Source organism: Microcebus murinus, chromosome 12, assembly GCF_040939455.1.
Source record: "Microcebus murinus isolate Inina chromosome 12, M.murinus_Inina_mat1.0, whole genome shotgun sequence".
NCBI classification, from domain to species: Eukaryota; Metazoa; Chordata; class Mammalia; order Primates; family Cheirogaleidae; genus Microcebus; species Microcebus murinus.
This window is the reverse complement of record NC_134115.1, coordinates 9,191,101-9,214,780: the sequence shown is the minus strand read 5'-3', so window position 1 is coordinate 9,214,780 and position 23,680 is coordinate 9,191,101. Positions and strand designations below refer to the sequence as shown.

Below are 23,680 nucleotides of genomic sequence, written 5' to 3'. Positions count from 1 at the left end.
ATTATAAAGGATAGTATAAAGGATACAGATGAAGAAATGTACAGGGATTTATGGGGGAAGGGATATGGAGCTTCCATATCCTCCCTCTGGGTGCATCACCCTCCAGGAACCTTCACATGTCTAGCTATCTGTAAGCTCTCTGAACCTTGTCCTTTTGGGGTTTTGTGGGGGCCTCATTCCATAGGCAACCATGTAGAAATGTGATTGGTAAAAAGGGTATAATCTCATACTAATACACTGAATGGGGAAACCCAGCAAGGCCTGTCTGTTCAGATTCTTCTTGGCCTCTATGTGCAGCCTTCCTTTCTCTAGGGTATGGAGTAGGACCCTCACTGGAATAAGGGTCGTAGGACCACAATCAGATTAGAATCCTGCCTCAGACAGGTAAAAGAAGGGCAGAAGAAGGTCAGAGAGAGAGACTCTGTTTCCTGAGGCCTAAAGTGCCCCAACATTATAACAAGGGCTATGGGAGTTATGAGCCAGGAACTGTGGATGAAAACCTATCTATCTATTCATAATATCACAATAATATATAAATAAATAACTCATAAAAATTAAAAAGAAAATAAATTACACAACAGAAAAATGACTAAAAAACATCAACAAGCATATCTTAGAGGAGAAAATTCAAATGGCTAAAAAGCATTTGAAAACATGTTCAACCTCTTTAGTAACCAGGCCAACAGAAATTAAAATTACAATGTAATGCCATTAAATACCTATAAAATTATGAAAAGTTTAGAGAATATCAAATATTAATGGAATCTAAACAAGTGTACCCTTATCTGCTCTTAGTGAGAATGTAAACTGGTATAACTACTTCAGAACAAATTTGTCATCTAGGGAAGTTGAAGAAAGTGATGCCCTTTGACCAGTAATTCTATCCATAGGTATCCAGTATATGCTCTAATGAAACCCATGCAAGCGTTCCGCAAGAGATATGTTAAAGAATGTCATGTTCATGGCATTATTTGTCATAATAGCAAAAACTGGTAACAATTTAAATGTCTTTTAATAGCAAAAAATATAGCTAAATGCCAATAATTTCACACAATGGAATACTATACAACATTGAAATGAATGAACCGTAAAGTTGAGAAAAGCAAATTATAGAAGAATACCTACAGTAGTACATCATTTATATAAAATTCAAAAGCACAAAATTAAGTAATCTATGGCTTAGGGATCCATACACATGTAGTACAAATGAGAAGGGAATATTAAAGATAAACAATTCAAAATGGTGGCTCCCTTTGGCTATAAGGGAGAGGAACAAGTGGGAGGGTCATCAGAGGCATTAATAATGTACTACTTCTTAAGCTGGATGGTGGGTAAACAGGTATTTGTATCATTAATCTTAGTATCTTATAGCTGATCATTATATTTATTTTTTATCTATATGAAGTATATCATTAATAAGTCTATCACATAAAAATAAAGAATTAGTAAACTGAAGAAACTACCCACAACATGAAACTGATGGACAGCTTTAATATTGGAAAATATTTAAGAAAAGGAACTATGCAGATCAGTAAAATCAAACAAGGTGGCAGCACTAGCAGCAGCAATATCAAGTGAGAAAAGTTAAGCAAATTCTGAAAAAGAAGAGTGATAAGAGCAGCACTGCCCATCAGATATTCAAAACGCTACAAGAATTAAAGTCACAAGAGCTGGTGTGTGAACTGGCACACTAGGTCACTAGGTCAAAGGGAAAGAGTACAATGCTGAGAAATACCCTCAATTGCTACAGAAACTAGTATATGGACATTTTAAATTCCATAGCGGAAATGCTGACTATTCAATTTATGCTGTTGGGACACTTGAAGAGCCAAGCAGCAAAATGTTCCATGGGATCATACCTTACACCTTACAACAGGTACTGTAAATTCTAAACATACCAGATTTTCAAATGCAAAAATTTTAAAAAGACAAAGAAATCATAATGGCACTAAAATGAACTGTGGAAGCCATGGGAGAATTTTTCTGAGAACCTAGAAGTAACTATAACACAAGAGCCAGGAGAATGTTAAGAAGAGATGGATAATTTCAACGTTACAAAAAGTCAGTCTTCATGGCAAAACCATCAAGAGCAAAATCAAAGGACAAATGACTAACTGGAAAATAATACACATAGCATGTAGTTTCCCTAATACATAAAGAACTCCTAAAAGCCAATAAGCAAAAGACCTATAACACAGCAGGAAAAAAGATAATAAACATAGTTCTAGAAAAAGAAGTATACATGGCTGTAAAACAGATATTCAACTAGACTCACAATAAGAAAAATAAGAACTCAAACTACAAGATACCATTTTAACCTACCAGATCAGCAAAAGATGAAAACCTGATAAATGGTATCAGAAGGATTTAACAGGTGGGAGTGCAGCATGGAAGGGCCTCTGAGGAGAGCGATTATACCTGTACCCGATGATTGATACCCACCCCCAACACTACCACACATGTGCACTTGTAAAAGGTTATTAGCTGCATCATTACCTATTTTAGGAAGAGTAGAAACATCCCAAATTTCATGCAAGAATTCTTCGTGAGAAATAATATTTTCAAATATACATATTTGCTTTGCTTCTGTATGCATAAAATATCTCTAGAAGGGTTCATAAAAAATGACAAGAGTATATTCAGGTGATTTAGATGCTGAGTTAAGGGTAAGAACTAGTTATTTCTTCCTTCCCTACTCTCTTTTGTAGACTTTAGCCAACCACTCGCAGACTATCTTCTTTTTTCAGCGTTTCTGTATTCATATTTTTATGTTAAGTTTGTTATGCATACAGAGCATAGAGGCCCACCAATGAGCTGACCAGGTATGGTCAGGGAGCTGACAGCAAGAGGATTAACCCCTGGATTTGTACAGAAGTAGTTCTCTAGAGACATCTTTCCTTCAACAGGCAGAAAATTAGAAAAATATTCAAAAAATGGAGAAGAGGATGAGCATTGAAGGGTACTATACATTCATTCATCAATTCATTCAAATAATATTTACTGAGCACCCACTATGAGCAGACAATTTGAGGCATGGCAGCTCATAGAGAGTGTCTAGGAGATATCAGACAAGTAATTACATTCATGATTGATTACAACTGAGATAAGCTATGTCTGAAAAATCGGAGTTAGATAGCAACAAGATTGAGAAATAGAGAGACCTAGCATCCTTATCACAGGGAGAAGCTTGTGCACAGTAAAGCAGGAACATGGCAATGTGAGGCTCAAAAAGAAACCAGTGTGGGTACAGACCAAAAAACAGCAGTGATACAAATTGAACACTCCAAGAATGGGCAAGAGGTAGGCCAAGGTCAGATCCTCCTCAACCTGGAAGGTCACTATTTGGAATTTATTTTTTAAAAATGAAGCACCACTGGAGGATCTTAAGCAGAAACACTGTACGGATAGACTAATTTTTATGTAGAACAAGAAGAAAAATAGGTTGGAGAAGGATATATGAACACAGGGTGACTAGTCAAGACCTTACTGAGAACATCTGGGTGACAGATGATGGTAGCCATGGAGCCGAGACATGGACAGACCAGAAAGATATTAATGTTTAGGTGCAGAAAACAAGGATTTGGCAACAGACCAATTTGAAAGTCAGGAGAAGGAAGTATTTAGACCAGTAGTAGTTCTTCAGTTTTGGTGGCACCTGGGATGTTTGTTAAAAATTTAAGTTCCTAGGTCTGTGCTCATAGGTTCTAATTAGGTAGATCTAGGTTACAGAGATGCTGGAACCTGAATTTTTAACATGCAGCCTTAGTAATTTTGATGTCAACAGACCTCCTACTATACTTGGGAAATCACTGATTTAGAGGACTCTTGAAGTTCTGGTTTATTCAAGAGTGGTTGGGCTGGGATGGGGGCACAATTTATGAAACAAGTGAACAATGAGGGAAAAGAAAACTTATGAGGGTAGGCCAGGAGTTTTGCAGTGTCTGCTCCTCATAGTCCTGTAGTAGTAGATACACAAAGAGATGGACTGCATTTAGTGTTTGGACTGTTTCTATAGGTCTACCCAAATGGCCTTTCTGATAGAAGTAACTCATCAGCTAAGTGTTACACCTGCCTCACAAACATAATTCCACTTAGAATGCTAAGTGGCAGATACTTCCAAGCACATGTCTGCCTTGACGCTGGCACTGGTTGCCTGTGAGGACACTTCCTATCCACTCTTCTTCCTAGATCACTAGGCCCCAGCCAAGTTGGCCTTTTGCCCCTCTGAAAAACTTGGGTTGCTCCCTCACTATATTCAGTTCTAAATAGTGTCTGCTTCTCACTTAAAAAAAAATAATAGACTTTATTTTTTAGAGCAGGTTTAGGCTTACAGCAAAATTGAGTGGTGGGTACAGAGACTTTCCAGATCCCTTTCTTTGGTGCTACACAATGCTCCAGGCCCATCTTGTACTTTCTCTGCCCCAGCCCTCCTGGAATCAGCCAATTCTCCAAGGTGAAGCCCTGGTTCCTTTTACTGAAAATGATATCAGAAACCAAGATCTGGGTGCTGGCTATGCCCTTTGCTGCTGGAGTGTCCCTACTTCTAGGCCCTGTCAGTCAACAGAGTAAGGACAGTGTGTATACTAATCATATATACACATGACTATATTTCTATTTTAACCATCTGTAACTATATGAAGCTAAATACGAGTTCATACTGACATCTTCAACCCATCCATTACCACATGGATCATTTGCACCACCTTACCTCACTTATTTATCTGTAACTACCACTCTAATAATGAGACACTTGGCTCTCACCATATGCCATACAATAACTTAATTGTTCTATTCCAGTCCCACATGTACAGCAATGCTTGAACTGTTGATCTGCACCCCCGTGCTTCATTCATTTTTATCCCTCTACCTTACTTTATTCTCTTTCATTGTACTCTACACTGTTTATATTGTTTTTTATGCTTATTTATACTTATTTTCTGTTTTCTTTCTCTATAAACACAGACTTTCACTGAGTCCCCAGCACCTTAAAACTGCCTTACACAAAGTGCTCAATAAATATGAGTGGAATAAATGAATTAAAAATCATTATGCTTATTATATTAATTAAGCAGATCTCAGGAGGGCCTTTCCTAGCCAGCACATTCAGCTTTGAGATACTGTATCTATTCCAATCAAATTATAATCATAGCATATAATTTAGACTTTTCATTAATTCAACTGACTTATCTCCCCAATTGCTACAATTTTTTTTTTTTTTTTTTTTTTTGGAGACAGTCTCACTCTGTTGCCTGGGCTATAGTGCCATGGCATCTGCCTAGCTCAGAGCAATCTCAAACTCCTGGGCACAAGCAATTCCCCTGCCTCAGCCTCCCAGGTAGCTGGGACTACAGGCATATACCACCACACCTGGCTAATTTTTTCTATTTTTAGTAGAGACGGGGTCTCACTCTTGCTCAGGCTAATCTCAAACTCCTGACCTCAAGTGATGTTCCCACCTTGGCCTCCTGGAGTGCTAGGATTACAGGTGTGAGCCACTGAACCCAGGCAACTGCTACAATTATGACCACCTAACTAAAACAGTGAACTCTGACAAACTATAACTCATAGCTCCTACTTTTTCTTTTAAGGCCTGACTCTAACCATGACCTCCCCCATTCCCATCCTCTGCCAACTTAAACCTACCGGGCACTGCTCCATCTATTTTAAATTTTTAGATATTTTCAATTCTGTGTGTTTTAGTTATCTATTGATAAACTTTTTTTGTCATATTTGTGGGAAAATGAACATAATTACTATCATAAGTTCAAATCACAGAGTCAATGAGAAATTACATAAAAATCAAGCTGTTGATTTTAATCTTCCAAAAGAACCATGAAAGCATGTAAAATAATTTTTGGAAAAAGTACACAAATTTGCTCTCTTTTCCTGAGTATGGAAGCCTGAGGTCTAGGAACAAAGACTAACAGAAAACATATGGAAAAGATCAGTAACATAATGGAATCTTGGCTCAAATGTGGTCTGCCACGTTTTACATACCAATGTCTCAAATAACAGACTAGATTTTTATAATACTGCCAAAGCATCACTTGAAACACTATATACTTTTCTTAAATGTGAAGTATAACAAAATAAATCCTATGAATTCTTTGTAAAAACTTAATGGAAAACACTGTTTTAAGGAAACAAACACAAATCCAGGATTTACTTTACCTTATTTGTTTGCACAAGCTTAAAAGAATCCCCGCAAAATGAACTCAAAGTCCCCTGCCAAGAGACACAAGTCAACTGCTTAAAATATGAAAACATTAGAATAAAAATTTTACCATTTAAAGCAGTTAACTGTTATTCTTCAGGAGAGAGAGCTCAGTGAAATGAAGGAATTTTCTAAGTCTGCAAAATGAAGGCGATAGTTACTCAGCAACAGAAGGTTTTCATTGTCGGTGTTATAAAATTAATACTAAATACATTCTTGTGTAACACTAAAAACAGACAAATTGTAGATATACCTTCTGAGTGCAAGGCACTGACTTCCAGAACCAAGAGATTAATTTTTATTTCTAAGGTTATTAGAAGTGCGTATATGTGGGAGCAAGGTGAGAAAGGAGATAGCTGATGGAAAAGAAGGTACAAGTCTTCGTATGGAAAAACCATATATTTAATGTGTAACCCATGACAATCTACTGCATTTAAAAAATAAACTAAATGTGAAATGCTATATGTTTCTAATCTTGATTCTTTGTTAACAGAGGGAAGCACTGATGTGAACATAAGTGTTGAACAGCTGAGAGACTCAAGAAATTTTGAGTTCCACCTTAAATTGCTGAGACACTAGGCTCCCTCTCACAGTGTACTTTAATTTGAAGAATTCTTTGGCATGAAAATGAAAATAAAAACAGTAATCAGTACATTCTGTTTCATTTAGTTCTGTTTGTCTTTCATATTAGAGGAAATTCTTGCCACACCCCAAACCAAAATTAAGGGGAAAAGAAAGAAGTAAACCACATAAAGCTGACGAAGAACACATGCATCTTAATTTGAATCCACAAAGTTTTGTATAATGAGAAGAAATACATAATTTTAATCCAACCCAAGTGTTTTCCAAGCAGATTGTATTTGCTTAAATTGCTACAGTAATTCAAGGGACAGCTCTGTCTGGACACAGAGGTACTGTGGATTTTTAAGAGACTCAGTTAAAGAATTTAGGAATTTCTGATTCATTTAGAAGATTTGCACATTCATCACCCCCTGAAAACTAAAGCAAATTCAACAGGTATGATAAAATAATTTTCAATTTTTTAAGAATGTATTCCTACTGTTAAAATAAAAAAGTATACTAGATTTGTTTAATATTAAAATAGACTGCACTTATCATAAAAGCACAATTTTTGGAAGCAAAATCTGGTAAAAGTTACATTAAAATTTTGATTAGGCAAAATGTTCAGGGAAAGAAGTAGTATAGTAAGTTTAATTTTCTAATTTAAGATTTACCCAATAAATAGTTTTTGCTTAGATTTTTAAAATTGTGAGTGAAAGGAAAGCTTCTCAGGTTAAATGAATCACTTTCTTTCTTGGGTCTCTTTTTCTCTCTCAATATTAAATTAAAACAAAAAACAGTTAATGCTTTTGAATCATACATGTGAACAGTGCTAGTGATTCTGATTTTAGGGAAAATGGGCATTTGCTCTACCCAGTCTACTGAAGGATCTAGTTAATTGGGTTTCAGTCAATTAAGTTTAAATATACTATAGCTAAAATTAATTGAGACAGTCATATATTTAATAGTAAAATAATTTACAAAGTTAAATTTAAATCTGTCTTGGAAAAAACCTGAATCATATACTAATACTTGGTTTCTTATATCCTAGTTTCTATGACATACCAGGAAAACAATTATGTCCTTAAATAATAAAATGTTATGAGGCTTTTACTTTAAACTCTCTGGAACAAAGTAAATATGCTTCACTTTTAATAATAATTTCGATTAGAACTTGTCTTGATGAAAGCATGAGTGCCTTCTTCCAAGTAAGAGAAATGTTATGACACAGATACTTTTATTGCTATAATATGAAGAATTCAAATTAATGGACAACTAAAAAGCTTGTAATATATATTTTACTTTGCTTTAAATTTTTTTTTCACATTTGTTATTTTTCCACTAGACAATGTACTAGGAAAGTGATGAAGTATATTGTGATGGAGAAATAAATATTCAATAGGAAAGAGAACAGCTAAGCTCTCTATTACTATGTTCATTTAAAGAAATCATCATGGTAAAATAAATGCATAGAATAATCAACATTAGTAGAGATAAGCATTGCTAACAAGATGTAATCTGTAACTTATTAATACAGTCATCTACTTAAAAAATCTTAGAGTACTTCTAATACTGTGCATTGTACTAGGTTCTTTTAAACATTAGAAGTCAGGAAAATGAGATGACTGACAATGAATTATACTATATTGCTGTGAGTTATCCTATAGGGAACGAGGCACACAGCAAGAGGAATAGAAAATAATAGGCCGGGCGCGGTGGCTCATGCCTGTAATCCTAGCACTCTGGGAGGCCGAGGCGGGCGGATTGCTCAAGGTCAGGAGTTCAAAACCAGCCTGAGCGAGACCCCGTCTCTACCATAAAAATAGAAAGAAATTAATTGGCCAACTAATATATATGATATAAAAATCAGCCGGGCATGGTGGCTCGTGCCTGTAGTCCCAGCTACTCGGGAGGCTGAGGCAGGAGGATCGCTTGAGCCCAGGAGTTTGAGGTTGCTGTGAGCTAGGCTGATGCCACGGCACTCACTCTAGCCTAGGCAAGAAAGCGAGACTCTGTCTCAAAAAAAAAAAAAAAAAAAAAGAAAATAATAGACATATGGATGGAAATGGGATGGATTTCAGACCAGAAAATGGTACTTACTCAAACGGGAGTGGGACAAAATTGCTCTATAGGGCTGGGAATGTGGAGGGAGGAGGACAAGTATGTTTAAGATAAATTCAGGTTTAGAAGAGAAATTGCTCTTCATGAAAGCCTTTCTTCTTAGGTGCCCACGAAGAACAAAAATAGACAACTTTAAGAATCTATTTTCAGAGAGGCCCCAATCATGATGTATTGATTGTAAGTCAAAGATGTGCAATTAAGTGTAGTTTCAAAGGTATCATCCAGGCCTCCTTTTTTCTCAACAATTTCTCTTGTTGAACAGACTCTAATTCTCAAATGTAAGGCTGCTGACGATTGCCAGGGTTCTTAACACAAGTATAAAATTCAAGCTGAGTTTTCATGAACAATGCTGTTTGCAAAATTCAATTGTGCAATAGTAACCTTCAGATTCTTGTGTGGCCTGGTCCAGCATATCTGCACATCTCTGCCTCTGCTTCCACAACTCTGCCTCTGCGTCCACTTGTATCTTTTGGGAAAATAGCAACTTTAGAACCCAACTTCAATGGCTATAGTGAGACTGAAATGAAGTATGACAAATGCTTTAAAAAGTTAATATGCTATACTATAATGAGTACAATAAAATAGTATAAAACAATAAAGGATGTTCTATACCCATTCTTGTTAATCTCCCAAAGTCTAGGTCAAATGATGTCTACAAAAGACTTCCTTGTCTCTCCCAAGCCAAGTTTAGGCACTGGGCCCACAGCACTACTTGTCTCTGCTATAAACCATGTTACCCTCTGTCTGAGGTTAGGGTTCGCTTTGTTATGACACTCTCCTCCACTAAATCATTTGCTCTTTACAGAGGAGGCCATGTCTTCATGTTCTCTTCATTTCTGTATTTCCCACCAACTTAGCACAGTGCCTTAACCCTAGAAATAAGGGGTAAGACAATAGTAAACTGAAGTAGCAAAATCAAGCTAAGTACTAATATTTGTAAAGTGCTTTAATGAGCACATTCACATACAGTAGAGTAGTGTAGTACAATAGGTGAATGAGCAACGCCAGGTATACCCATTGGGAGCTTCCAGGCCAGCAAGGAGAGCTGACTTGCTCTGAACACTGCCTTGTAAGATGAGACCATAACTCCTTTGCTCCACCTCCTTCCAAGACTCTCCCCTACTTCACCCTTGAACCCAGTGTGATGATCACAGCTTAAAAAGTTAATTTGTTAAATTTGGCATTCATTCCCAGAGTGCCAATTCCTTGGGTCAAAATTTAGACCCTTCAGATTGTGGATTTAACAGCCTCATTTTGTTCTTTTAACAGTTAACCACCATTTCCTAAACACTTTGCCCTCTGTTGCTTCAATGTTTTTGCTCATCTCTTCTATCTGGAAATCTTTCCTATTTCTCTATGAGAACTCTAACAAATTCCTTCAAAGTCTAGGTAAAATGCTATGGACTCCATGAATTCCATGAAAAACAAACGGATGTAATATATTTAGACTTGCAAGAAGATTGTCATGATATAATCCTAGCACTTTGGGAGGCAGATGCATGAGGATTGCTTGAGCCCAGGAGTTCGAGATCAGCCTGAGCAAGAGCGAGATCCTGCCTCTACTAAAAATAGAAAAATGAGCCAATTGTAGTGTTACACACCTGTGGTACCAGCTACTCAGGAGGCTGGGGCAGGAGGATAGCTTGAGTCCAGGAGTTTGAGGTTGCTGTGAGCTATGATCACACCACTGTACTCTAGCCAGGGTAACAGAGTAAGACTCTGTCTCAAAAGAAATAAAGAAAAAAAATCATGAGTTGCAAAATCATATATTGTTTTAAAAAAGCAGGACCAAGCCATTGCTATTATGGCATTTTCTTATAGGTAGGGTTAAATATAAGAACATATATTGGAATAAATGATCACTTGATCCTATTTTCTTAATTTTTAAAAAAGGAAGCAAAACAATAATGGGTAATGAAGGGGAACCTAAAAACAATAATGGGGAATGAAGTCTTAGAGGCTGGAGAGAGGAAAAGAGGATGGTGTAAGGAAATGCAGCTATGTAGCACTTGAGGTTAGTAGCCATGAACTGAGAGCAAGACCGGTCATCATGGTCCCATTTTTCTCTAGTTATATTCAGCTGTGTGTTAGGCTGTGAGTAGATGGAGAATGGGAGTAAGCAGGGTTACAGTTTGCTAGAGGAGCCACAAAGTTTAAGGCATATGCAAAGGAGTAATGATAGTGATGAACTACGGGGTCTAAGCTGGTAAGGGAACTGATCATGTTGGTAGCTATGGATGAGGGGCAATGAAAAACAGTAGAATCAATATATTTTAGGTTCCATTGAAATTAAAGAATTATTGCAGTTGGAGTTACCATGGAGATAGTGGTCAAAGTATGGGATGCTCAGAAAGGAGAGTATGAGGTGTTGCAGTAGTGGTAATGACAAGGCCCAGGATGCGGGTGCATGGAAGCAAATGGTGAGAAAGAATGGAGGACAATATCAGTGAAGGAAAAGAGATCAAGGGTCTCTGACTCTACTTGAATAAACACACTTCAAATCCCCAATATATACAACATTTACATTCTTTATATTGTTAATTTTTGACAAGAAAAGATACAAGAAACTGAGATGTATCTCGACCTTTCTCAAATGGCGTTCTCTCAGAAAAAATGATTTAAGTAACTATTTTCTCAATTATACCAATGATGAAAAATAGCTAGTACCACTCTAGGTGAATAGGAGATAAGTCATTTCATTACATACTATGATGTGTTAGGACAATCATTTTCTCACCAAACCCTGGATGAGAAATGTCGAGAGAAAAGGTCTCAGAATAAAAGTATGATTTTAACTTTTACCTAAATAATATACTCATTCCATCAGATAACAGGTTTAGATTTGCAAAGTACTTTTATATGCATATCTCATATGATCCTAATAATTACCAGATGAGCTAAGCAGGCAAGATATAAACCTCCTGAGTAGTTAGAGCCATAGGCACGTGCCACCAAGCTTGGCTAATTCTTTAAATTGTTTTTGTAGAGACGAGGTCTCACTCTGTTGGTCAGAGTACTGTTGAACTAGTTGCCTCAAGTGATCCTACTGGCTTGGCATTACTAAACACTGGGATTGTAAGTGTTAGGCATAGTATATGACTTCAAAAAAAAAAAATTCCACCTCATTGGTACTTAAATAACATTAATTTTGGTTATCTGCCCATCTTTCTGGATATTCTTTTATATATAGACAAAGTATAATACATTTTATATAATTGTCAATTTATACAAGAAGTATTCTGAGTTTACTCACTTTTTTTACAATATATTTCCTTTTCTCCTTGCAATAGGACAAGACAGAAAAAGAAAATGGGTTTTTTAAGTCCAATATGTATCATTTTCTTCTTTTTTGAAGTCAAAGTATATTGCCAATATGAAACTTATCAATGGGATGAAGACTATGACCAAGACCTGGACAATGATTACCAAACAGAAATCCAGTTTCATCAAAGTGTAGAATATGGAGTTCCTTTTCATCGGTATTCTTTAGGCTGTGCCAGTGAATGCTTCTGTCCAACTAACTTTCCATCATCAATGTACTGTGACAATCGCAAACTCAAGACTATCCCAAATATTCCAATGCATATTCAGCAACTCTACCTTCAGTTCAATGAAATCGAGGCTGTGACCACAAATTCATTCATCAATGCAACTTATCTTAAAGAAATTAACCTCAGCCACAACAAAATTAAATCTCAAAAGATTGATTATGGTGTGTTTGCTAAGTTTTCAAATCTACTACAACTTCATCTAGAACATAACAATTTAGAAGAATTTCCATTTCCTCTTCCTAAATCTCTCGAAAGACTCCTTCTTGGTTACAATGAAATCTCTACACTACAGACAAATGCCATGGACGAGCTAGTAAACTTGACCATGCTTGACCTGTGTTATAATCATCTTCATGATTCTGTGTTAAAAGACAAAATCCTTGCCAAAATGGAAAAATTAATGCAGCTGAACCTATGTAATAACAGATTAGAATCAATGCCTCCTGGTTTGCCTTCTTCACTTATGTATCTATCTTTAGAAAATAATTCAATTTCTTCTATACCAGAAAAATACTTTGACAAACTTCCAAAACTTCATGCCCTAAGAATGTCACACAACAAACTGCAAGACATCCCATACAATATTTTTAATCTTTCCAACCTTATAGAGCTCAACGTTGGACACAACAAATTGAAGCAAGCATTCTACATTCCAAGAAATTTGGAACACCTATACCTACAAAATAATGAAATAGAAAGTATGTACAATTTTGTTTTCTAAAGAGAGAAAAAATGATATTTTGACTTTTTAAAGAAACAACCTTTTTTTTTTTTTTTTGAGACAGAGTCTCACTCTGTTTCCCGGGCTAGAGTGCCATGGTGTCAGCCTAGCTCACAGCAACCTAAAACTCCTGGGCTCAAGTGATCCTCCTGCTTCAGCCTCCCAGGTAGCTGGGACTACAAACAAGTGCCACTATGCCAGGCTAATTTTTTCAATTTTTAGTTGTCCAGCTAATTTCTTTCTATTTTTAGTAGAGACGGGATCTCGCTCTTGCTCAGGCTGGTCTCAAACTCCTAAGCTCAAGCAATCCTTCTGCCTCGGCCTTGCAGAGTGCTAGGATTACAGGAGTGAGCCACCGTGCCCAGCCTAAAGAAATAATCTTTAACAATTTATGCTTTAGACATTGCTGAAAATGGTTGTATTGAAGTTGGCTAATGAAATGAAACAAATTGGCCCCAGAAAAAGATGTTCTATTCAGTTTATAGTCTTTTTTATTAAATGTTATCACCTTGAATATTGAGAAATAATACTATACACTGTATGAAGAAATATTACTATTCCCAAGTAGTGGGACTGTAGTTGATTTTTACTTTTTTTCTTGAGATTGTGATACTAAGAATTTATTACTTAAATCAGAAAAGCCAATGAAGGCATATTTATTCTGGTACTATAAAATACATTTACAATTTATTTTCTTCATTTTATTATTTGATTAATGTAAAAAAATTAAACCTAATTACATCTATATTTTAATTAATAAAATTATATCCCATATAACACAAAAGCCAACATAGAATTAAGGATATAATGCAAGATTAATTTTTAATTTGTATTTTTCAGAGATCAATGTTACAACAATGTGTCCATCTATTGATCTGCTACATCTCCACCATTTAACATATCTTCGTGTGGACCAAAATAAGCTACAAGAACCAATAAGCTCATACATTTTCTTTTGCTTCCCTCACTTACATACTATTTACTATGGTGAACAAAGAAGCACTCATGGTCAAACAATACAACTGAAAACACAGGTTTTCAGGAGATTTGAAGATGATGATGATGATAGTGATGATCACGATAATTCTGATGGAGATCACGAGGGCCAAGAAGCAGCAGCAGCAGAAGGGCACTTTGACCCTCATTATTATTAAATTCAAGAATGGCAAGAAACTAAACAGGTATACATTTATGACTTCATAAAACTTTACTACTCAATATGGTAAATCTAACTAAACATGTATTGCTCAAAGTAATATATTTAGAATTATGTATAAGATCAGAATTGAATTTAAGTTGTTGATGACATCTTTATCACTACATAGTATTAGAATTTATTCAAAATAATACAAATCGGGCCGGGCGCTGTGGCTCATGCCTGTAATCCTAGCTCTTGGGAGGCCAAGGCGGGCGGATTGCTCAAGGTCAGGAGTTCAAAACCAGCCTGAGCAAGAGCGAGACCCCGTCTCTACTATAAATAGAAAGAAATTAATTGGCCAACTGATATATATATAAAAAATTAGCCGGGCATGGTGGCACATGCCTGTAGTCCCAGCTACTCGGGAGGCTGAGGCAGAAGGATCACTCGAGCCCAGGAGTTTGAGGTTGCTGTGAGCTAGGCTGACGCTACGGCACTCACTCTAGCCTGGACAACAAAGCGAGACTCTGTCTCAAAAAAAAAAAAAAATAATAATAATAATAATACAAATCTTTAGAAATATAAAGAAACTATTAAGGTTTCTTATACTGTTTTTAAACATGGAAATACCATGAAATTGGAAAAAAGTGAGTATGCCATTTCTGTTAACAGTAATTTTTCTAAGAATGATGAAGGAAGTAGCATTTGCAGTAGAGACCTGGAAGTCATGACCTTTTGATCTTTCTGAGGACAACATGTATTTGAATGACAGGTCACATTAATGTAACAAGAATTCATTGAAGGAAGAGATATTTTTTTTCACTTCATCTCCAGAAAAGCTTTCACACTTGTACTTTTTTGATCTCATCACTATGACATCCATCCCCCTAGCTCAACACTTAGAGTATAGCATATTTTTGATTTTTAAGAGGCGACCCTACCAACCATCCAAGGCATACAGATTTATTAAATCGACTAATCTTGTTTTCTCTCAGAGCACCCAAGTAACAAAATTATAAAGCCTATATTTAGATAACTAAAAAATAACAAATTATCTCATTGTAATGTGTATTTTACCAACTGTTCAAAACAATCTTTACTGTGTTCCATTTTAACTGGGATAAATGTTTTTATATTATAGTAAATTCAACCAGGGAAAGGTCTCTTTTAGTTACATAAAAATGTGCTAATAACCGCTTTGTTTACAAGGTTAAATTAATGTTGGTATTAATAAAATAAAGTTCTATCAATATCATTACACACCTCTGTTTTCCTAGCACAATACATTAGAAACATATATTCTTATCATCCAATGTTTATTTACATTTGGAGTATCTACATAATGCTAAAGTTAAATATAAGTCCCTTAAAATGTGAATAGGTTTTAACATCTTTAAAACCTTAAAAGTCATTTTTTCTTTAATCTATCATTTTGAAGTATTTTAAGTAAGCCTTACAATGAAGATTAACTGTTGTGATGAACTCTCTTGATTTACCAGGCTAATATTTCATAGAATCCCTTAGATAAGGGACAAATACAAATCTGGAGCCACTTAAACAGAGAACCTAAAAACAAATAACAATTCAGACAATATGTGACAGATGAGCAAAACTGTATTTTAGAAGTAGTTTTTCAGCTTTTGAGTCTTTATTTTTCTGGAGATATCAGTTTTAACTAAAGCCTTTAATGCTCTTTACATCTTTGAGTAGGTTATTAGCATTATTAGAACCAGAAGGCCACCTGCCCCTAGAGACAACCTCAATGATCAAGAATGAATATAAAAAAAAAACTCCATTCATTCATTTAATCAACATTCACGAAGTCACTGGGTATATAGGGCTTAGCAATGAGGGATAAAGAAATGGAGCACAATGTGCAACTGTGACACCCTAAGATGTAAATGTGAAAGTAAAGGTAAGAGTAAAATGTTAGTAATATGGGCAAAGCACACTTTCAACAGAGGTTAAAAAAAAAAAAAATTTAAGGACCACCTCCCTTTTTCTTGAAATTTTTAAAAACAAGGTTATAAATTCAAACATTTATTAAGAACTAATATGTGGAAAATACCATGGATGTTTCAGGAGACAAACATATGACTACTCCTAACCTAGAGCAATTTAAAATTTAATGAGGAGCCATCATATCAGATACCACTTCACTCACCAGGATAGCTGAAATCAAAAGACAAATAACAAGTGTTGGTGAGGAGGTAAAGAAATTAGAACCCTCATACACTGCTGAACGGGGTATAAAATGGTGCAGTTACTTTGGAAAGCAGTCTAGCAATTCTTTAAAAAGTTAGTTACATATAACACAGCAATTCCACTCCTAGGTATATACTCAAGAGAACTGAATAAATGTTCACACAAAAATTTGTATATGAATGTCCGTATCAGCATTATCCCTAAGAGACAAAAAAGTGGAAACCACCCAAATGTCCATCAATTGATCAATGGGTATATCTATACAATAGAATATTATTCAGCAATAACAAGTAATGAAGAACTGACACACCCTACAATTTGGATGAACCTTGAAACCATGCTCAGTGAAAGAAGCTAGTCATAAAAGAACACATACTGTCTAATTCCATTTATAGGAAATGTCGAGAATAGGGAAAGCTATAGAGACAAAAAGCCTTAGCCATGGACTGCCTAAGGCCAGGGGATGGGAATGGGGGAAAGCGAGGAGTGACTACTAATGTGTATAGGGTTTCTTTTTTAGAGTGATGAAAATGTTCTAAAATTGATTGTGGTGACAGTTGTACAAGTCCACAAATACTAACTAGTATTGAATTATATGCTTTAAAAGGATAAATTTTATTGGACGTGAATTATCTCAATAAGTAGACTTGTGGGGGGAGAGGGGGAAAGGGCATTTATTGAAACCTTAAAATTTGTACCCCCATAATATGCCGAAAGAAAAAAAAATAAAAATAAATTCAATAAAGATAGCTGGGCATAGTGGTATGTGCCTATAGTCCCAGCTACTCTGGAGGCTGAGGAGGGAAGGATCATTTGAGACTAGGAGTTCAAGGCTACAGTAAATTATGATGGTACCACTGTACTCCAGCCTGGGAGACAAAGAAAGAATCTATCTCTAAATAAATAAAAGAATAAAATTATTTTTAAAATTTAATATAGAAAAGATCAAACAACTAACATAAGAAAGAAATAAAATGCTAAAGTGGCAGCAACTATAAAAAATAGTGTGAGCATGGATACCATAACTTTCACATCTGGAGAAGACCCTGTAAAGTTGTTGAAGTCTCCCAGGAAGAACTGATTGATGTATGATAGGAGCTGATTGGCAGAAGTGGAGAGAAGAAGCTCCTGACTGGGACTAATATAAAGACATGGTAATTTTGTGTTTTACCTCTTGCATAGCTTAAAAAATTAAAAACTCTCCAATTTTTGGAATTCTGAAGCTTTGATTTTTATCTCCCCTCGTAAATTAATAAAATACATTTTAATTCTCAAATAACAGCCCTAACAAAGAATAAAAATGCACAATTCAGTAATGCAAAACAAGGAATTAGATATTAGATGTATGTTGGTATAAAGCCTGACTATACTTCTAAGCTAGGTAACTTTGGTTATTTAGCTTCTCTAAGCTTCCCTTTCCTCATTTTTAAAGGAAGATGGTTCTCATATGGTTGTCATTAAAGATAAAGAGAAATCATGGATATAACAAAGCACTTAAAGTACACACCCATTGGAGATAGCCCATAAACTGTAACCCTCATTCCAGCATGTCTCGCCCAAGAGCTCACACACAGATCCAGGTGCTGCACACTCCCAGGTGCTCACGCTGCCTTTCCTGCACACAGAATGGAGTCAGCATCTCTTTGGGTTCCTTCCAACATTCTACTTACACAAAATATTAGCAGACAAGACAGATTTTAGTAAGGGTTTCATTAGGGTGCTTAAATCACACACTCCATAACAAATAAATTAAAAGTCACTACTGCATAGTTCAACTTTCCAAAGCACCCTTCTGCATGGCCCCCCAGGGTTTCTTCCATTCCCCTGGCAAAGCACTGGGCTGTTGGCTTCTCTGCCCCAGAGTGTGGCCAAACTCCTCCTGTATATTAGGAATAACAGTTCAATTCTGCTCTGGCTCCTCCCTCCAAAGGTGTGTGTAAGTAAACGCATCCCAAAATGTCCACCAGCTCAGGGCCCAATAAGGAGGCAGCTTAACCATTTTTTGTTACTTGAAAATGTCCTAGGTTGGGCGTGGTGGCTCACGCCTGTAATCCTAGCACTCTGGGAGGCTGAGGCAGGAGGATCGCTCAAGGTCAGGAGTTTGAAACCAGCCTGAAGAGTGAGATCCCGTCTCTACTAAAAATAGCAAGAAATTAATCGACCAACTAAAATTATATATACAAAAAATTAGCTGGGCATGGTGGCACATGCCTGTAGTCCCAGCTACTCGGGAGGCTGAGGCAGAAGGATTGCCTGAGCCCAGGAGTTTGAGGATGCTGTGAGCTAGGTTAACATCACAGCACTCTAGTCCGGGCAACAGACTGAGACTCTGACTCAAAAAAAAAAAAAAAAAATGTTCTAACTCAAACCCACCATTATAAAAGAATAATTTTATTCTTTTATTTATTTAGTTCTTATTAAAAACAAAACTAGGCCGGGCGCGGTGGCTCATGCCTGTAATCCTAGCTCTTGGGAGGCCGAGGCGGGCGGATTGCTCAAGGTCAGGAGTTCAAAACCAGCCTGAGCAAGAGCGAGACCCCATCTCTACTATAAATAGAAAGAAATTAATTGGCCAACTGATATATATATAAAATTAGCCGGGCATGGTGGCTCATGCCTGTAGTCCCAGCTACTCGGGAGGCTGAGGCAGAAGGATCGCTCGAGCCCAGGAGTTTGAGGTTGCTGTGAGCTAGCGCACTCACTCTAGCCTGGACAACAAAGCGAGACTCTGTTTCAAAAAAAAAAAAACTAAAACCCAATGCTTTCCCTTAGAGAAAATGAAGAATAAAGTATTCTCTTCAACTAGTACATCAAGATTGCATAGTTACATATCAGAGCTACAGATTAAACTAGTTGATTTGATATTTATACCAGCAAAAACATGAAAATTCATTTATTACTTTTCTCCTTATACCACAAAGTCCTCAGTTATATTAGCTAATGGGCTGAACTATTTGTAACCATTAACAAATCCAAATTATACCATAAATCCAAGCTTAATTAATATACAAATACATAATGAATATACATTTAGCTTTTAGAAAGGATATTTCATAAATAATATTGGTCGAGAATGTTTAAACTATGTTTAAATGTTATTTAATACCTAAAAAACTATACATTTTCATTTTATTACTCAAGGTTGGGGCCACTAAACTAAAATACAGATGTATGCATATCACATAACACACTTAACTAGCTCCATGGGGGGAAAAACTAAGTAGAAGAAATAAACCTTGTCTTTTCTATATACTTTTTCTGTTTTAAGAATTCATATGTCCCAAAGGATGGCTAGAACTAAAACCCTGGTTTCCTGATTCCAAATCCATTTTTTCTAAATCTTGGGAATAAAGAATAAGAGCAGCTGGAAATGAAGTTAACAACAGCGAAAAATCCAAAGTTTCTTATAGGTTCCAATTTCCTAAATAGATATAACTATACCAAGTTATAGCTATGTCTAGTTATAAATATCACAAGATCACGGACACATCTAGCATCACTTTATGTGTTTAGGCTGTGAATTCTCTATAGAGAATTATGTACTACTAAGAAAAACTAAATTGCAAATAAGATACATTTTCACTATGAACTATTCCTTACATTGAGTAATAATTCCCCACCCTTTTAAATTTCACCTTTTAGTCTGGGAAGTACTTGGGTTCTCATCTCTTTCATTTGAACAAATGACTAGGCTTCAAGCGTAAGTATGAGATCTGAGATAGCGGTCCAAATCATAGACTTTCCATAAGAATGTTGCATTAAAAAGGGTCTATAAGTATCTAGCAACTCAGCAGTTTTCAACAGGAGCGATTTTGCCCCCCAAGGGACAGCTGACATATCTGGAGACATTTTTGGTTGTCACAATGGAAGGGAGGGGTGCTGCTAAACAGCCTACAGTGCATAGGACAGTTCCACAACAAAGAATTTTAGGTCCAAAATGTCTATAGGGTGGAGGCTGAGAAACTCTGTAGTAACTAGGCTCTAGTCCAATAGATAAAGAAACTGAGGCCTAAAGAAGTTGCCCAAGATCAGGGGGAGGTTAATGACAGAATCAAAACTAGAACTTACATGTTCTGATTCCTAAACTAAATTATTTCCTACAAAGTTAAAGGACTAAGATGGAGAAAAGATTCTTCTGGCTTGTAGCCATTGTTGAAAGCTAATCAACTTTGTAGTTATATAGTCTCTATCAGTAGGATTAAACCACTTCCTAAAAGATATTCTTTTTCCAGAAAACTCTTTTTTCCAAAACTCAATTCCATCTCAAGTCCACTCAACACATTTTTTGGTTGTCTACTACTGAGAAACAATTAGGAGAAAGAAGACCAATGGTACACCCTCAAAAAATAAAACACCTGTAACACACCAAGGATAATATAATAGAGTCACCTAAAAGAACTCCACAGAGAAAACTCATTTGTGGACACAATGCTTGCTCTTGGGCATTAAGTAGTTTTGATCTTTTATCACTGTATAATAAAAAGCAAAATAGCTTTGTATTGGGATATAACATTTCTTTCTGTAATAGAAAATAATCTACAGTTTCAAACATTTTACATTAGGAACTGTGTAATCAAGATTTTTGCTTTGCCTACAGAGAAGTCTGGGCTTTGCCTTGGCTTCTGGAAGGTGATCTATGTCATTTCTGATAGGAGTGTCTTTGTTTAGGGTGGGATCAGCTACACCCAATAGTCTAAGGATGTGATGGCCATGCCAGAAAGACCAACCATGTGATTTTGGATAGGTTATGCAGTATCAGTGGACCTGGAGGTTGAGTTCAACCATGTGGACAATCATTCAACTATTCAATCAATCAAGCCCCATCAAAAGCTCTGAACACCATGGTTTGGATGAGCTTCCCTGGTTGGCAATACTCCATGTACACTGTCATACACCAATGCCCGAAGGATAACGCATCCTGAGAACAATGAAAGGTTCATGTTTGGATCTGCCCAGATTCTGCCTTATGCATCCTTTGGTTAATTTTTGTGTATCTTTTTCCTATATAAACCATAATGATGAGTATAAATAGTCTTTAGAAGTTCTGAGAGTCCTTCTAGGGAATTATCAAATGTAAGGGTGGTTTTGGGAATCCCCTGCACTTGCTGTTGGTATCAAAGTGAGCCTGGTTTTGGGAAATGTGCCTGCAAACTTTACAGTTTGGCTAACTATGGGCAGGAGTTTAGGTTTGTTTATTTTCCAGTGTAATTCTGGATATTTCCAGACTCTTGCCTTGCATAATCACCCCCCCTTCAGTGTGGGTGTGACCTATGACTTCCTTCTAACCAATAGAATATGGCAAAGATGATGGTATATATATGATTATGTATATGTAATTGCTACAAAAGACTGTGATGCCTGTCTTGCCAGAAGATTATCTCCCTCTCTGGCTGTGAAGAAGCAAGCTGCCATGTTGTGAGCTGCACTGCAGAGAAAGTCACATCACAAGGAACTGAGGGAAGTCTTTAGTCAACCACCACCAGGAAACTAGGCCCTTAGTCCTACATCGTGCAAGGAACCAAATGCTGCGAACAACCACATGGATTTATAAGTGGATCCTTCCCTATTCAACCCCTGAAGTGAGGCTGCAGTCTCAGCTGCACTTTGACAACAGATCCTAAAGCAGACAATCAAGAAAAATCACGCCAAACTCCTGACCCACAGAAAATGTGAGATAATGTTATTTAATTAAGTGACCAATTTGTGGTAATTTCTTACACAGTAATAGATAACCACCACAATAGGCAAACAGTGGTAATGTTAAGACATGTAACAGAAGAGGTATATTTCTAAAATGCAAATAGGATCACATCACTCACTGGCTTAAGAATTTCTCAGTGATCTCTCACTAAAGTCCAAACACCTCAGCAGGATATAAAAGATCCTCCTTCACCTAACCTCTATGCCCCTGTGTAGTCTCATTTCTTAATATGGTCCACCCCCCTCACTTCTTCTCTCTCTCCCTCCAAGCTCCAGTCATATGCAAAAAGATTTCCTAAGTGATCTATCCCCATCCTTCCCTCCCATATGATTCTCCCCTTGCCAAGAACGTCTCACCATCTGACTCTACCCTCTTCTCCTATACTCTCTGCAGAAGTCAGCTTGAGTGCAGCCTCCTTGATGTCAGCCAGTCAAGGTTTGTGGCCTCTCCCAGTTTATCACAGAACCCTTTGCACATTTTTGTGTAGCAAGCCCCACTGTGTGTTCTAGTTGCTTGTTTGCTGCCTTTCCTGCTGACTTGGAGACTATAAAAGTTCCTGGGGGGAAGAAACAATTTTGCTTACCTGAGTTTACTTGTCTGTAAGTCTAACATAGTAATGGTGCTCAATATTAAATGAATACTATTAAATGAATGAATGCTAATAAAATTGTGTTCATTGGTCATAACTTTTCAAGGAAAGATGTTATAATCCACAAAATAATTTTCTGTAGTACAAAATAAAAAACTGTACCATTAACACATCGACTGCCAAGTAAGTTGTATTTAACTCAGGTTAGTTTTCAGCCCAGGGCCTCATGAAGCAAAACCCTACAGTTGGTTGGTGAAAATCTTACTTATGAATGTTCTTATTGTTACAATTAATATTGACAATTTAATTCTAAAAATGTGGATTGTGTTGTATATAACACATGCACAGAAAACAATAAAAAAATAATAAATTAGAAAGGATTGTTTTGTTTTACTAAAACATCATGGTCCCAGGGAAAATTTTTTTTTCTAGTGTGGCAGTTAATGTGTTCATGAAACCATGAGTCTCTAAGATTCTCTAAATTTGAAATATGATATCTATCCATCTTCTCAACATCTTGTTAACTTGCTATACAATACAAAACAAATCAATGTCTACTGTTTCATTATTACATATTTCAAAGACTTAAAAAAGTTTTATATTATTTTTAAAGCTATAAAACCAACAATTTATATCAACCAAAACCAGAGAAGATCACAACTAAATTTAAAATAATTCACATTCAAATAAAAACTAAATTATTAAAGTTTTAGTTTATTTAAGCTTTGATTTGAAAGACTCTAAAACAAATTTTGACTAGAAAAGAGAACTGGTATTTATCCATACTTGTTAATGTTTAGCATAGAGGAGACAGAAATGTTATTTTGATTGCTATCAAAGAGTAATAAAAATAAATGTGAAGGCCAGGCACCGTGGCTC

The 23,680-nt window shown here is 36.2% G+C and overlaps 2 protein-coding genes across 5 annotated transcripts in view; one reads left to right on the top strand and one right to left on the bottom strand.

Annotated features, from left to right (window-relative positions):
• CENPP (centromere protein P) overlaps positions 1-23,680 on the bottom strand; it is a 232,289-nt gene that overhangs the window by 141,261 nt on the left and 67,348 nt on the right. The gene's annotated exons all lie outside the window — the stretch shown is intronic.
• OMD (osteomodulin) lies at positions 6,945-23,207 on the top strand. Of its 3 annotated transcripts, none has more exons than XM_076008497.1 (4): positions 6,945-7,231; positions 12,187-12,608; positions 13,056-13,145; positions 14,009-15,561. In XM_076008497.1, the coding sequence occupies exons 2-4, from the start codon at positions 12,206-12,208 to the stop codon at positions 14,320-14,322; spliced, it is 807 nt and encodes a 268-aa protein (XP_075864612.1). In that variant the 5' UTR covers positions 6,945-7,231; positions 12,187-12,205; the 3' UTR covers positions 14,323-15,561. The 3 variants fall into 3 exon arrangements, with proteins under 3 accessions (XP_075864612.1, XP_012602588.1, XP_012602586.1); XM_012747134.3 differs by adding an exon at positions 21,882-23,207 and having other exon boundaries at positions 6,946-7,231; positions 12,187-13,145; positions 14,009-14,349; XM_012747132.3 differs by having other exon boundaries at positions 6,946-7,231; positions 12,187-13,145.